Consider the following 13,821-nt stretch of genomic DNA (forward strand, 5'->3'; position numbering starts at 1 on the left):
CGTGAAACTGACCAATGGTGTTCTAATCATTTAGAACTGCAAGTTTCCGCCTCGGGTGGCACAGAAGATGTTGGCAATTTGTTGGAGAATCATTTTTCTGCCGGAGATGCAAGTCTAGAGGAGAAGGAAAGGGCGCTTTATGCGGAGGCGGCCCCTCAAGAGAAGACCCTGGTCCTTCACTCCCCGGATGGCAGGGAGGCTGAGAGCTCGGAGCAGACAGCTGCTGGGGCCCCTGCTGCTGCTGCTGCAGGCCCGAGCTCTGGTCCTGAAGCCAGCCTCTCCAATGCCTCAGCCTCAAAGTCAGCTGCCCCCGGGGACCTTGTGGGGTCTGGGGAGCAAGAAGCGGGTCCACCAGGAGGGGAGGACGGGACTGAGGAAGAGCTGGGTTTGGGAGAGGGACCAGGACAGGAGAGGGATCCTGGGGAGGCCGAAGAGGTCATAGGCGACCACCTCGAGCAGGGGGCAGCAGTAGGGGCCACGCAGCTTGAAGGCTCGGGGGCCTCTCCGGGCATGGAGGCCAAAGAGGCCCATGCCCCAGAGACACGACCAGAGGACAGCCCAGGACCTGATCAGGAGCCAAAAGTGCCAGACAGAGTCTTGGATCTGGACACGGAAACCGAGGAGGGGACCGAGGACCATGGGGAGCCCATCCTCACCCTAGCCTTGGAGACCAGCAGTGTACAGAGCTCCGAGGTGGGGGGTGACCAGAGGGCCCAGCCCCCCGAGGCCCAGGCACCAGGGCTAACTGAGGAGGACACCTCCTCTGAAGAAGAGAGTGGTGACCACAGTGGAGGCGAGGAAGGAGAAGGCGCTCTATCTGAAGAATCCGAGGAGGACAGCGGTGACGGGGCTAGTTCAGAAGAAGAAGAGGATGAAGAAGAAGAAGAAGGGGGTGCCCTGGAGGAAGCCGGGGAACCCCAGGAAGGAGCAGCAGCTACAAGCCCTGGGGACGAGGAGGCCCAGCTGATCTCAGGGGAATTGAATGCAGGGCCTGAGGAGAACGAGACAAAGGAACCCGAAGAGGGACCTCAGGGTAGGGGGTTCCCAGAATTAGCAGACATGTGTGGTGGGACAGGGTGGGGTGGAAGAGCCCCCCTCTGCCCCCTGTCAGCTCCAGGTTTGCTGGTTAGAGGCCTAGGCCAGGATGCCTGGCCCACAGGGCACCTGCGGGCTGCTCATTAGCCGCTAAAGCCTGTTCAGAGGGACCTGGGGGAGGCCTCACTGTGGAGGGTCTAGAGGACTCTGGTCACTTGGGAGTTAGGCCCTCGGGAGCCTCCCTGTTAGGATCCCTCCATGCACTTTAACAGGGACAGTGCCTTAACCTGAAGGACAAGGGACGTAGTGGCAGGACTTGAGGCCATGTCTTGGCAAGCTGGTGGAGGCGGGTGCAGGTAGGGTCTGGTTGGGAGCCCCCTGGCGTCTCCCCTTGAAGGCTGGGCCAGGTCCGGTGGGGTGAACGGAGACCAGGGTCAGGATGGTGAGAATAAATCTCAGGCTGGGGGTGACAGTGATGTCCTTCAGATGGCCACTTGGAGAAGCAGCAGCCACCCCCTCAGCATGAGGCGTGGGGAGCAGGGGAGGGAGGTGTAGTGCAGCCCACATGCCACATCAGAGATGCCCCCCCCCGCCGGCCTTTCCCCTGTCCCCTCTGTGCTGCTGCCCAGGCTGATCCCTGTGGAGAATCCCACTCCCCAGCTGCTGCGGGGGACACACAGATGCTTCTCAGCTCCCATTCCTTGTGAACTGGTCTCCCAGTGACCCTCACACCCACGTCCATCCCACCCAGCACAAAGGCTGGGTATTAGAGGCCCATGGCATGGGGACCCCTCTCTGGGAGCCTGCAGGTGGTCACTGGCATCTCTGGCTTGGGCAAGAAGCAAGGGTTGCCCCCTACCCACCCCCGCCCGCAAGACTCCCAGCCACAGCTCCTCCTGCCCAAACCCCACCAAAGCCTGTGTGATGCTGATAAGATGCTCATTCATCAGGGCAATTGTTTGCCTAGAGCCCAGCCCTGACTTCCAGTGCTCTTACCGTGAAATGCAGACTCTTATAAACCACTCCTGTCTTGGGTCCTCATCTTCACCCAATTTACTCCTCACAGCAGGCTCCCGGAGGTTTTCGGAAGCCCCCGCTGAGACTTTGTAGGCACCTTAATTAACTTTCCAGAGGATTTGTCCCTGTCTCCCCACTGGGCCATAGGAACCCTCCAGGGCAGGAGCTTTGCTTTGGGCACCACTGCATCCACAGCATGAAGCTCAGTCAGTGCTCAGTCAGTATTTGTCGAACACATTAAATGGATCGTGGAGTTTAGCAGAAGTTGAGTTTGGGTTTTCAAAGTCCCTCCTAGAGCCAGAACTCTGTTCAGTTGAACTTGGCAAGCCTTCCTGCAGCACTTCCTTGTGCCCTTTCCTGTCTTCCAGGGGCTTAGAGCCTGGCTCCTAGCTTTGCCCTAACCGCCCTGCTCTCTACTTCTCTCCCCAGAAGAGGCGGAGGATGTGAGTGAAGAAGTCCCGATGAGGGACCGCTCCCACATCGAGAAAACTCTGATGCTGAATGAGGACAAGCCCATTGATGATTACTCTGGTAACCAGAGGAAGGATCTGGAAGACGCCAGGCAGAGCCTCAGGGGCTGGGCTCTGAGGGCAGCAGCTACCCAGGCCTGAGAGCCCTGGACGTGGGGGGGCTTCATGGAAGAGGCTCTGAGAGCAGTGTCCAAGGCTGGGGTGGGGACTGTGGATTGGCAGGGAGGAGGAAAGGCGAGCTACAGACAGGGGCCACTGCAAGGGTAGGGGACAGATCCCAATGCTGCCATCTGGGGCCCCGTGCCAGTTTTCATGCTGTGGCTGGGAAGGCTTGTTAATAACGGTTCATCCCATCTGCTTTGATTTTTACAGTTTTTGAAGCCCTTTTATTTCCAGGATTTCATCCTCATAATAACTTAAGGCTTTCAGTGGGGCTAATTGCCTCCTCTTAATTGATGAGCTAGCTGGGGCTTAGAGCAGCTGCGGTTTGCACAGGGCACATGGCTGGATGGGAGCAGAGGGAGGGGAGGGTCTAGAAAGCCTGACCCGGGAGCCAAGCTCCTCCTTCTGTGCCTCACATCCTGTGGGCTCCCAGTCTTGCCCTGGAGGGAGAAGAAGATTAGGTTAAAAAATTCCAGGAGATTCTGAGGGTGGAAAGGGAATGCCTTTCGGTTAAAGATTTCTGAGGGTTGGGCTGTGGACCAGCTCCCTCCAGCAATGCTAACAGATGGCATTGTGAGGGTTGTGGGGGGGGGGCGGGCCTGCTCCTGACCTGCCTGGGGGGAGGGTAGTGAGCCGGACCCTCTCCTTCCTCCCTCTCCTTCACCTTTCTCTGCTCCCAGTGGTGCTGCAGCGGCTTCGAAAGATCTACCATTCGTCCATCAAGCCCCTGGAGCAGTCTTACAAATACAACGAGCTTCGGCAGCACGAGATCACAGGTACCTTTGTGTCTGATGCCCATCCACACTCCCTGTGCCCTCCAGAGCTGTGTGAGCAGTGGGCACAAGGACAGGGAGCTGAGCTCTTCTGAAGTCTCTGATGCCCTGGTCACACGATCATCTTTCCCCTGCAAGATTTTCCTAACGGGACCAGGTTTTGTGGAGATCGCTGATTCTGCAAACGTTCACACTTGAGTAGTGCAGATGTGGTTTCCAAGGGCAGCGATGCCCGTTCCGTCCCTCCCTTGCTGAGGGGCCCACGACAGCCCCCTGACTGCGAAGGGACCATGTGCTAAGTCCCCTAATTGCAGGAAGGCCTGCAATCCTTCCCTTCTTCTTATGGCTTCTTTGTTTGGCTTTCCTTGTGTCGAGATTCTTTTAAATGTTGATTTTCAGAATAATTAAAACAAAGTATACTTGTCTCTGTAAAAGAAGAATAATCAAATAATGGAAAACAAGTACAAATTGAAAAATAAAAATCCCTGGGGCTCCTGGGTGTCTTAGTCAGTTAAGTGTCCCGCTTCAGCTCAGATCATCATCTCACACTTTGTGAGTTAGAGCCCTGCATCAGGCTGTCTGCTCTCAGCACAGAGCCTGCTTGGGATCCTCTGTCTTTCTCTCTCTGCTCCTCCCCCTCTCAAAAATACATACATACATACATACATACATACATACAAATCCCTTTCTTGATTTCTAGTTTCTCTGCTTTACTTCCAGTGACTGCCACTGTCCTAGTTCCTTGCAGATACTTCCAGACCAGACATTTGCTGTGTGCACATGAGCACATACAAGTATGTCCTCTGTTAGTTTGACACAATGATATCACATCACACGGTTGTGTATGTGCAGCCCCGCTTTGCTCTGAGCCTCTGAACGCACCACACTAGATGGGTCACTGTTCTAGTGATAGACAATGGGGTGTTTGCCATGTTCCATTTTTATTGTTTTTAATTATAACTTTTTAATTTCTTTTTTGAGAGAGAGAGAGAGTGTGTTAGCAGGGGGTACAGATTAAGGAAGAGGGAGAGAGAGAATCCCAAGCAGACTCCATGTCTAGTGCGGAGCCCGAAACGGGGCTTGATCTCGCGACCATGAAATCATGACCTGAGCTGAAATCAAGCCAGATGCTTTATAGACGGAACCATCCAAGCACCCCGCCATGTTCCATTTTTAAAAATGTTACAGACACTTCTATAATCGTTACATATTCCATGCAAATATATTTGTGGGATACATTTTAAAAAGTGGAACACTGGAGTTAAGCATTTTCAGAGTCGTCCCCAAGTTGCCGTAGGTGGTACCAGTGTGAGGCCACAGTGTGTGAGAGCTCTTATCCCCCACAGCCACGCCCTTTTTGCCAGTCATTTATCTTTGAAAACCTTCACAGTGGCATCCCACTGAAGAGTGGTTGGCATTACACACCTCTTTCTGTGCAAATTGGCTATTTCCGTATTATTTATGTGATGGATGTGCTTGACGGCTATAAAGTGGGTTGGGTCCTCAGGATGCGCATCATCCCTGCTTCAGGAATAATGGGACCTGGTGCCCAGGGAGATGCTGGGCATCCAGGATCACACGGCCGGAACCAGGAGCTAGAACTCTCTGCTTCTAGGAGAGAATGACGTTTCATGATTCCCCGACTGCCTCTTGCAAGACTAAGAGCAGATGATCCTCTCCAGCTTCACAGAGGCTATGTGAGGTGGCGGTCTCCCTCCCGGGGCTTTCCCATCCTCAGCACTTGCCTTTGCCCGCAGCCCCAGACCCAGCGGCTGGGCCCGGGAGGCTGCGGGCCAGTGAGGTCAGGGTGCTCTGCAGGGAGGGCGTTCCTGGGTCCGGATCCCACTTTCTGGGCTTGGCTTCTCTCTCCTCACCTCTCCCAGTGCAGGGGACTGCACCGCGTGCCTTGGGGCAGCCTCCGAGGCTCACCTGTGGCCTCCTGCACAGGCCAGTAACTCCCCCTGCTGCAGACAGCCGGAACAGCAGCCCCCAGAGAGCTGGCTGGTTCCTCTCTCTGCTGGATGCTGGAAGGTTCAGTTCTCCTTGTCTCCTGAGCCTGGGTAAAAGACACTTTTATAGGACCTCTGTGGCTATAACTGGGGACTCCCACCACTCCCTTAGCCTGCCTATCCCTCCCTGTCCTCAAGGCAAGGGTTGCCGTCCAGAGATGCGAGCAACTCATTGTGTGTATTTGCAGGCAGGGAGGAATGGGGCAGGGCCATGGTATCAATTTCAGGCAATTATATATGTGCCTGACACTTAGAGACGTTGTCTTGGTCTTCTGGGACTTAGTTTCACCTTAACAGAAGGAAAACTGGCACAGTAAGAAGCGAGGTGCTGAATGAGAGGCATACTGTACTCCTCTTTGTAAAAAAATTAAAGGGGGAATGTGATATCTGCTAATATTGCTTCTCCCATATACATTAAAATACCAGAAAGGTGGGGCATCAGTTAAGCATCAAACTTAAACTCAGGTTATGAGCTCACGGTTCATGGGTTCAAGCCCTGTGTTGGGTTCTGTGCTGACAGGTCAGAGCCTGGAGCCTGCTTCAGATTCTGTGTCTCCCTCTCTCTGCCCCTCCACTGCTCATGCTCTGTCTCTTCTCTCAAGAATAACTATTAAAAAGATTTTTTTAAATACCTGAAAGAATATGTAGTGGGTGCTATGGCCTAGGAAGATTGGGGACAGGAGTGGGAGACTTTTCACTGTGTACCTTTTTATACTTCTGATTTTTTTAAATTAAAAAAACTTTTTTTTTTTTTTTTTTAAGAGAGAGACAGTGTGTCTACATGAGCAGCGGACAGAGGCGGTGGGGAGAGAGAATCCCAAGCAGGTTCCATGCTCAGTGCATAGCCCAGTGCTGGGCTTGATCCAGTAATCCTGGGATCATGACCTGAGCCAAAATCTAGAGTTGGAATCCCAACCGACTGAGCCACCCAGGTGCCCCTATACTTCTGATTTTTGAAGCAAGAAATTAAATACTGTACATCAAAACAGAAAAAAAAAAAAGAAAAAGAAAAAAAAGAGTTCCTACCATTTGGGGCCTATGTACCAGACTCAGGGAGACAAAGGGTCTGTAGAATTTGAGGTATAAACTAGGCAGGGCGGGCCCTCTGTGCAGTGGCTTAGAGAGGAGCCGCAACAGTGGGAAGCTGCAGGGCAGCAGCCAGTGCCCCCACCTGTCAGCCCCCCCACCCCCTGCTTTGGAAGCCCTGGAGGATTCTGCTTTCCCTTCTTAGGGACCCCAGCTGGCATGGCCCAGGGAGGGTGTGCTTCCCAACATTGCCAAGAACCCAAGAATTGCCTACTCAGTGCTTGGTCTTGGGACCTGGCAAATATGTCATGGTCTCTGGAGGCTAATTTGAGACTGGCCTGGAGCCCAGGGCTGGGCTGAGCCTGAGGTAGGATGTCAGGGGGCTGCCATCCAGGCTGTCTAAGATTGTGTGAGCCTCTTTCCTGTCTTTCTGTTTTTTCTGTTACCAACCCAGATAGCAGAGTTTTATCCTCTCCCTATGGGGTAGCTCCCTTCTCCCCTTCTTAGGAACCATTCTCCAGATGTAAACCCAGAGGCCTCACCGAGAGTGAACTCTGAGTCAGTGTTTGTTGATGTCACTTAGCTCCTGCTTCTGGTGCCCTTGTGCCAAGGATCTGTGTAAGGCCAACATCATGTCTCCTGGGTTTAACTGGGCGACCGCACTTATGTAGTGAGAGATGTGCGGCGGATTGCCACCCATGTCTGGTCCACTGTGGAGTTCCGTGACTCAGTTAGGTGGACTGTGTGATTCAGTGTGACGCCCTGTGTCACTCCCGTGGGAAGAAGCTTCATTGGTCACTTCATTTCTAATTCCTGCCGTCTACAGATGGGGAGATTACTTCCAAGCCAATGGTGCTGTTCCTGGGACCGTGGAGCGTTGGCAAATCCACCATGATAAACTACCTCCTTGGGTTGGAAAATACTCGCTACCAGCTCTATACAGGTGACAACGAGAGATTTTTCTTGTGTGCTTGTTGGTATCTCAGTGTCCTGCGTAAAAGCACTAGGAAACATTCGTATGTGTCTTCAATATAATCATGAAAATTATATACAGGAGCCCAGCAGCCACAGTCCATATTCACAGCGTTTTTCACAGTGCCCAAGAGGTGGAAACAACCCAAACATCTGTCAGTGCGTGAATGCGTACACCAAAGGGCCTATCCATACAGCAGCGTAGGGAGTATTATTCAGTCTTAAGAAGGAATGAGTTTCTGAAACATGCTACAACATGCATGAATCTTGAATTCACTATATATTAAGTGAAATGAGCCAGACACAAAAGGTCAAATATCCTATGATTCCACTTATGAGATGCCTTGAATTCTCAATTCATAGAGACCGGAGAGTAGAGGTTACCAGGGACTGGGAAGGGGCAGTGAATGGGGACCCTTTCAGTTGGGAGATGGATGGTGATAACGGCTGCACAGCACTATGCATGCAATTAGTGCCTCTGACCTTGTACACCTAAAAATGGTTCAAATGGTAAATTTTGTTATGTATATTTTACCACAACTGAAAAAAGAAAAAAGACACTGCTCAGCAAACATAGATCCGATTCTCTTGGCAAAGCCTCCCTGGAACCCCTTGCTTACCCACTTACTTTGTAGTAGGCTCTTTTTCTCAGAGAGGACTGCCTTCCTACTAACCTCATGCCCATGCTCACAGGTGCTGAGCCCACCACCTCTGAGTTCACAGTCCTCATGCACGGGCCCAAGCTGAAAACCATCGAGGGTATCGTCATGGCTGCCGATAGCGCCCGGTCCTTCTCACCCCTCGAGAAATTTGGCCAGAATTTCCTGGAGAAGCTGATTGGCATCGAGGTTCCCCACAAACTTCTGGAGCGAGTCACTTTTGTGGATACACCAGGCATCATTGAGAACCGCAAGCAGCAAGAAAGAGGTAATTAAGCTCTCGTGTCTAAACAGCATGAGCTTCGTCTTAGAAAGCTGTTGGACAGCGGGTGGTAGGCAGACAGGGGAGAGGAAGTGTGGCCAGCATTGTCCAATACCAAGGGGTATGGTCTTTGCTGCCAGTCTCTTCTGGTTGTCACTATTGTGCCACTCAGGTGTGGAGTACCATGTTCTTTTACCTCCCCAAGGGCTGATCTGGTTTGGAGGCAACCCATATTTTCCCAAAGGGAGAGCTGGTCATCTCTGTAAGTAGCTCCCTGAGGCCCATGCTGGGGCTGCACCGTCTTGGGGAGCTCAGACTTTCCCGAGGGGTCATGGGCCTGCACTAATTGGATCCCAGTCCAGGGGTACTTGACCTCTGGTTAACTTGGGTCTGGTTTGAACCTGACCTTAAATTCTTCCTAGTCCAGTGTGTGCTTTACCAGGCCTGCTTCAATATAAGCCTGTTGAGACGTTCCAAAGTTCTACCTGCCTTCCAGTGGGAGGGGAGTGCCACTTTGGGCCCAGCAGCCACTGGGTTATGACATAGGCTACCGGGTATTGCCATGACACAGGGCTGAGTCATATGAGATGAGTCACAGCAGGGCATTTGTAGGACTGTATGACCAGATGGTGGTTCTCAGTTTACAGTTATAACTCTCATTTTGGTTTTATTACTGTTTTATTACTAGTAATAATATTATCACTAATCATTATAATAGTAAGTTAACTTTTATTCTTCTGTTATGCATCAGATAATTTTATGCATTATTGCATTATTGTAGAAAAATTAAAAAACAGGTATTCCTGGTCTCCTCATTTTGGAAATAAGAAGTTGAAGGAATTCAAATATGTCGAGCACCTGCTATGACACAGGCAGTTTTAGTTAGGCGCTTTGCTTTATTTATAACATAATAATCTGTATATCAACTTAGTATTCTTGTTCTTCTTGTCATTTTGTAGAGAAAACACTAAAGCTTAGATGCATTTGATACTCTGGGCTGGCCAGTGGCAGAGCTCAAATTCCAGTCCTGGTCGTAGGCTATTCTTGGTTGAGGGTTGACAAGGCCCAGGAGATAATGTAATTAATTTTTTCAGTCTTCAGAAACTCAGAATGTGCCTAGTGCTGTTACTTCCTTCAACCCAGGCAATGGTTTGGTTCTGGAAGGAGGCACGAAGGGCTTAGGGTGAGCCTGCTCTGCTTGACTTCTTGCTCCCCCCTCCCAAGGTTACCCCTTCAAAGACGTGTGCCAGTGGTTCATCGACAGGGCAGACCTCATCTTTGTTGTCTTTGACCCAACCAAGCTGGATGTGGGTCTGGAGCTGGAGATGCTCTTCCGCCAGCTGAAGGGGCGTGAATCCCAGATAAGGATCATCCTGAACAAGGCCGACAACCTGGCCACACAGATGCTTATGCGGGTCTACGGGGCCCTCTTCTGGAGCTTGGCCCCGCTCATCAATGTCACAGAGCCCCCGCGGGTTTACGTCAGCTCCTTCTGGCCACAAGACTACAAGCCCGACACCCACCGGGACCTGTTCCTCAAGGAAGAGATCTCCCTCCTGGAAGACCTGAACCAGGTGATTGAGAACAGGTTGGAGAACAAGATTGCCTTCATCCGCCAGCATGCCATCCGGGTCCGCATTCACGCGCTCCTGGTGGACCGCTATCTGCAGACTTACAAGGAGAAAATGACCTTCTTCAGTGATGGAGAACTGGTCTTTAAGGACATTGTGGAAGACCCTGACAAATTCTACATCTTCAAGACCATCCTGGCAAAGACCAACGTCAGCAAGTTTGACCTTCCCAACCGCGAGGCCTATAAGGACTTCTTTGGCATCAACCCCATCTCCAGTTTCAAGCTGTTGTCTCAGCAGTGCTCCTACATGGGGGGCTGTTTTCTGGAGAAGATTGAGCGGGCCATCACGCAGGAGCTGCCCAGCCTCCTGGGAAGCCTAGGGCTGGGGAAGAATCCCGGTGCTCTCAACTGTGACAAAACAGGGTGTGGCGAAACCCCAAAGAATCGCTACAAGAAACACTAGGTCTCTGTGCAGCCGTTCTTGGCTTCCTGTTGGTGGATGAGCTTGTGTCCTAACAGTCTGAGAAGTCCTGATTAATTAACCCTTTGAGCCACACGGGCGAGAATCACTACGTGTTGGACATTTGGGAGTTTGTTGAGGCCAGTGGTGGGGGAGGGTATGGGTCGAAGGAGGAGAGGAAACTGTGAATTATAGTGTCTTGTTGCTTTAGTGAGGGGCCTGAGTGAGGCCCCGCCTGCTTTTCTTGGGTCCTATCACAGAGGGACAGAGAGCAGCTAAATTCTAGTGTGTACTGAGGTGATGAGCGTCAAGCTAAACGCCGCTGAGATTCCTTTTTCCCTGTAAGCTGGGAAAATAGAGAAGACTCGATTTCTCTAGGGCTCAGGTCCCTTGTAGCTTCCTTCCACACAGTCTCCCACTGGTCCTCCAGCCCTCATCGGCCTCCTCAGCTTGGGCTGACTTCAACAGGGGATGGTCTCTTTGGCCTGAATCCACCTGGGTGTTGGGCCTCCCCACCAGGCCCTCTTTCCTGTTTCCTCGAGGGATGGGGGGATGGTTTAGGATACCAGAACGCTGAGAGAGAACAGGAGTCGCCAGGCGAGGAGAAGGTTCTGCCTCCCCCATGCCATTTCTCCCATGTAGTCTTCTAGGCCAGCTGGGAAGCTCGGTCCCTTTATCGGCCCCAAGAGGAGGCCGAGTGTTCCGTGGATTCAGGTCATTTACTTCTTGGAAGTGACTTCAGTGAAAATACTGGAAGGGCTCAGAGGGTTAATTGGTTTGCAGTGTGTCTTTGTCTATTGCATGTCTTGGAAAACTCAGACCCCAAAGGCGTTGGGTTTCAGAGGAGACAATGGAGACCTTGCTCCTTCTCATCAGGGTCTTCTCTGGGCAGCCCATCTCCCCTCCCCCCTAAATGTAGGAGGAGGTTTCCACAACTTCTCTGCAGAGACCCTCTGCGGAAGAGTCGTTCCCTCCTGGTTTTAGTGCCATGGCTTTTCCTCCCCGCTCTTCTTCATTCCCTGATGCACAACACTCAAAACTCCGAGTGATTTCCCACGAGTCAGAACCAGCACCAGCCACTCCGTGTCTGCGTCAACCAAGGCTTGACTGTTTGGTTTTCTACCTGAACTTAATACTGATACCCACCACAGGGAAGCAGGGGCCTTCAAGTACTGATGAGTGTGAATATGTGTGTACCACATTGTGCAAGAGAGATTCAGGAGATAGCAGACGCCAGAGCTCGTGGAGAAAGAAAGTGTTGTCAGGGTCCTGCCTGGCTGGTGTGCCTCCTCGGGAGCAACGGGGTGGAGGGAAGGAGTCTTTTGAAGAAAAGTAGGCGGCCGGACAGTTTGTGCAGATCCAAGAGACCCCGCCCAGGCCTCTCCTGCGAGCGAGCTGTCTGGGGGGTGGGACTTCCCCAGGAGGCCTGGGTCAGGGCCCACTTGACCAGGAAGTCCCCTTGGATCAGAAGGGAAGTGAGTGAAGATGAAGGCAGGAGGAGGCACTCTGCGGGCGAGGCAGTGGAAGCACGTTGGTGATCAGATCAGGTCCACGTGGAGAATTCAGAATTCCTGCTTCTTGGGATTGTTAGCACTCTGATGCATGCTGCAGCGGACCTGCTTCTCTGGCTTTGTGCAGGACCGGAACCTTGCACAGGACAACAGAGGCCCCAAAGCCTCCAGGACATTGTTTCCAAGGACAGAGCCTAGCACAGAAACAGTGCCTGTTGGGGCATCCAAGGGGCCTGGTGAGCAGGGCCTGACAAGCTGCTTTTCTTCTCGTTACAAACCAGCTCTCCCCTAGTCTCTGCATCGCGTACCGTCTCAAGAGCCTGCCTTCTCCTCTTTCTCCTTAATGCTCCTAACCTGGCATATCTGTCTTTCTCAGTGCAGTTGGGGACACGAAAAGCGCAGAAGTGTATGGGCATTGTCAAGGCGGCTAATGTCACCACTGCTTTGGGGAAGCAGGTGGAAGGAGGCTAATACATTCATATGGCATCTATATTCTCCGGGGGGGGTGGGGGGACATGATCAGTGTGATCTTCTCTCTCTTTTTTCATCCCATCCATTATCTTTTTCTTACCCCCTCCTCCTGCTCAGCCGTTGACCTCCCTTTTCTCCACACCGCCTGCAGGCTGGTCAGTCGGTCCCCCTGGGCTTTCAGTGCTGTTTGGGCCTCGCTCTGTGGATGTGGATTTCAAGCAGGAGTCTGACTGTCTTTTGGGGTAGGGGGGAAAGGGTTGGGAACTGAGGGTCAATTTCGGATCCAGAGATTCCTTTAAGAGAAATATCTGTTAAGTATTTGTGCCTGAACAGTTGCTGTTTCTCTCCAAAGTGGAACCTTTCCAGGGTTCTTTCCATTCTGATTTCATCAGGGAGGAAGTCTCAATAAAGTTCCAGTCTCTCTGTGACACCGCGTGCTTTCTGATCGCCTCCGGCCAGCCCGTTCTCTTTCTCTCTCCTTCATCTAGTAGTGGACCGATTCGTATTAAGACTTCATTGTTTTTCGGGCAGTTTCAGGTTCACAGCACAACTGAGAGGAAGGTAGCGGTATCCCACACACCCCTGGGGCCTCCACCCACGCACAGCTTCCGCCACCAGCAACACGCCCCTGGAGTGGGACATTTGGCTTTGCTCCTGGTGGCATGCGTTGTCCGTGTTTGGACAAATCGATCATGACACGTGTCCATTGTTCTAGAATGAAATGAAATACAGAGTATTTTCACTGTCCTGAAGATCCTCTGTGCTCCACCTGTTCATCCCTCCCATCTCTTCCCAACCTCGTAAACTAATTTGTAACTTTCTTTTTTTTTTTTATGTTTATTTTTGAGAGAGAAAGGGAGAGATTAAGCATGGATGGGACAGAGGGTGGGGGAGGGGAGGACAGAGGATCCGAAGCGAGCTATGTGTTGACAGCAGGGCTTGAACCCATGAACTGTGAGATCATGACCTGAGCTGAAGTCGGACATTAAACTGACTAAGCCACCTAGGTGCCCTCATTTTAAGTTTCTTACGGATAAATTGACAATCCATGAATTGCCCACTCTTGTTTTAGACGTCCCCAAGGCTTCTTCCCTAGATCCCTCCCGCTTCCAGCCCCATAGTGTAAGATGACCTTGAAACCAAGGCTTCCTATTGTAGGATTGAAAATGAAAAATAAAACATTAAAAAAAAAAAGGGGGGGGCGCCTAGGTGGCTCAGTCGGTTAAGCGTCAGACTTCGGCTCAGGTCATGATCTCACGGTTTGTGGGTTCGAGCCCCGCATCGGGCTCTGTGCTGACAGCTAGCTCAGACCCTGGAGCCTGTTTCAGATTCTGTATCTCCCTCTCTCTCTAACCCTCCCCTGCTCTCTCTCTCAGAAATAAAACATTAAAATTTTTTTTTTAATTAAAAAAAAATAAAAT

The 13,821-nt window shown here is 51.7% G+C and overlaps 1 protein-coding gene across 2 annotated transcripts in view; it reads left to right on the forward strand.

Annotated features, from left to right (window-relative positions):
* SRL (sarcalumenin) overlaps nucleotides 1-10,908 on the forward strand; it is a 36,652-nt gene extending 25,744 nt beyond the window's left edge. The window contains exons 2-7 of one of the 2 annotated variants that reach the window (XM_039239235.1): nucleotides 35-1,033; nucleotides 2,482-2,583; nucleotides 3,365-3,460; nucleotides 7,319-7,435; nucleotides 8,158-8,391; nucleotides 9,610-10,908. In XM_039239235.1, coding sequence (XP_039095166.1) covers nucleotides 35-1,033; nucleotides 2,482-2,583; nucleotides 3,365-3,460; nucleotides 7,319-7,435; nucleotides 8,158-8,391; nucleotides 9,610-10,421 — 2,360 coding nt within the window. In that variant the 3' untranslated portion in view covers nucleotides 10,422-10,908. The remainder of the gene's footprint in view (nucleotides 1-34; nucleotides 1,034-2,481; nucleotides 2,584-3,364; nucleotides 3,461-7,318; nucleotides 7,436-8,157; nucleotides 8,392-9,609) is intronic. The other variant, XM_039239236.1, reaches the window with a different exon arrangement.
* Nucleotides 10,909-13,821: the final 2,913 nt, after the last annotated feature.

Source organism: Hyaena hyaena, unplaced genomic scaffold (genome assembly GCF_003009895.1).
Source record: "Hyaena hyaena isolate Hyena2069 unplaced genomic scaffold, ASM300989v1 scaffold_155, whole genome shotgun sequence".
Classification (NCBI taxonomy): Eukaryota; Metazoa; Chordata; class Mammalia; order Carnivora; family Hyaenidae; genus Hyaena; species Hyaena hyaena.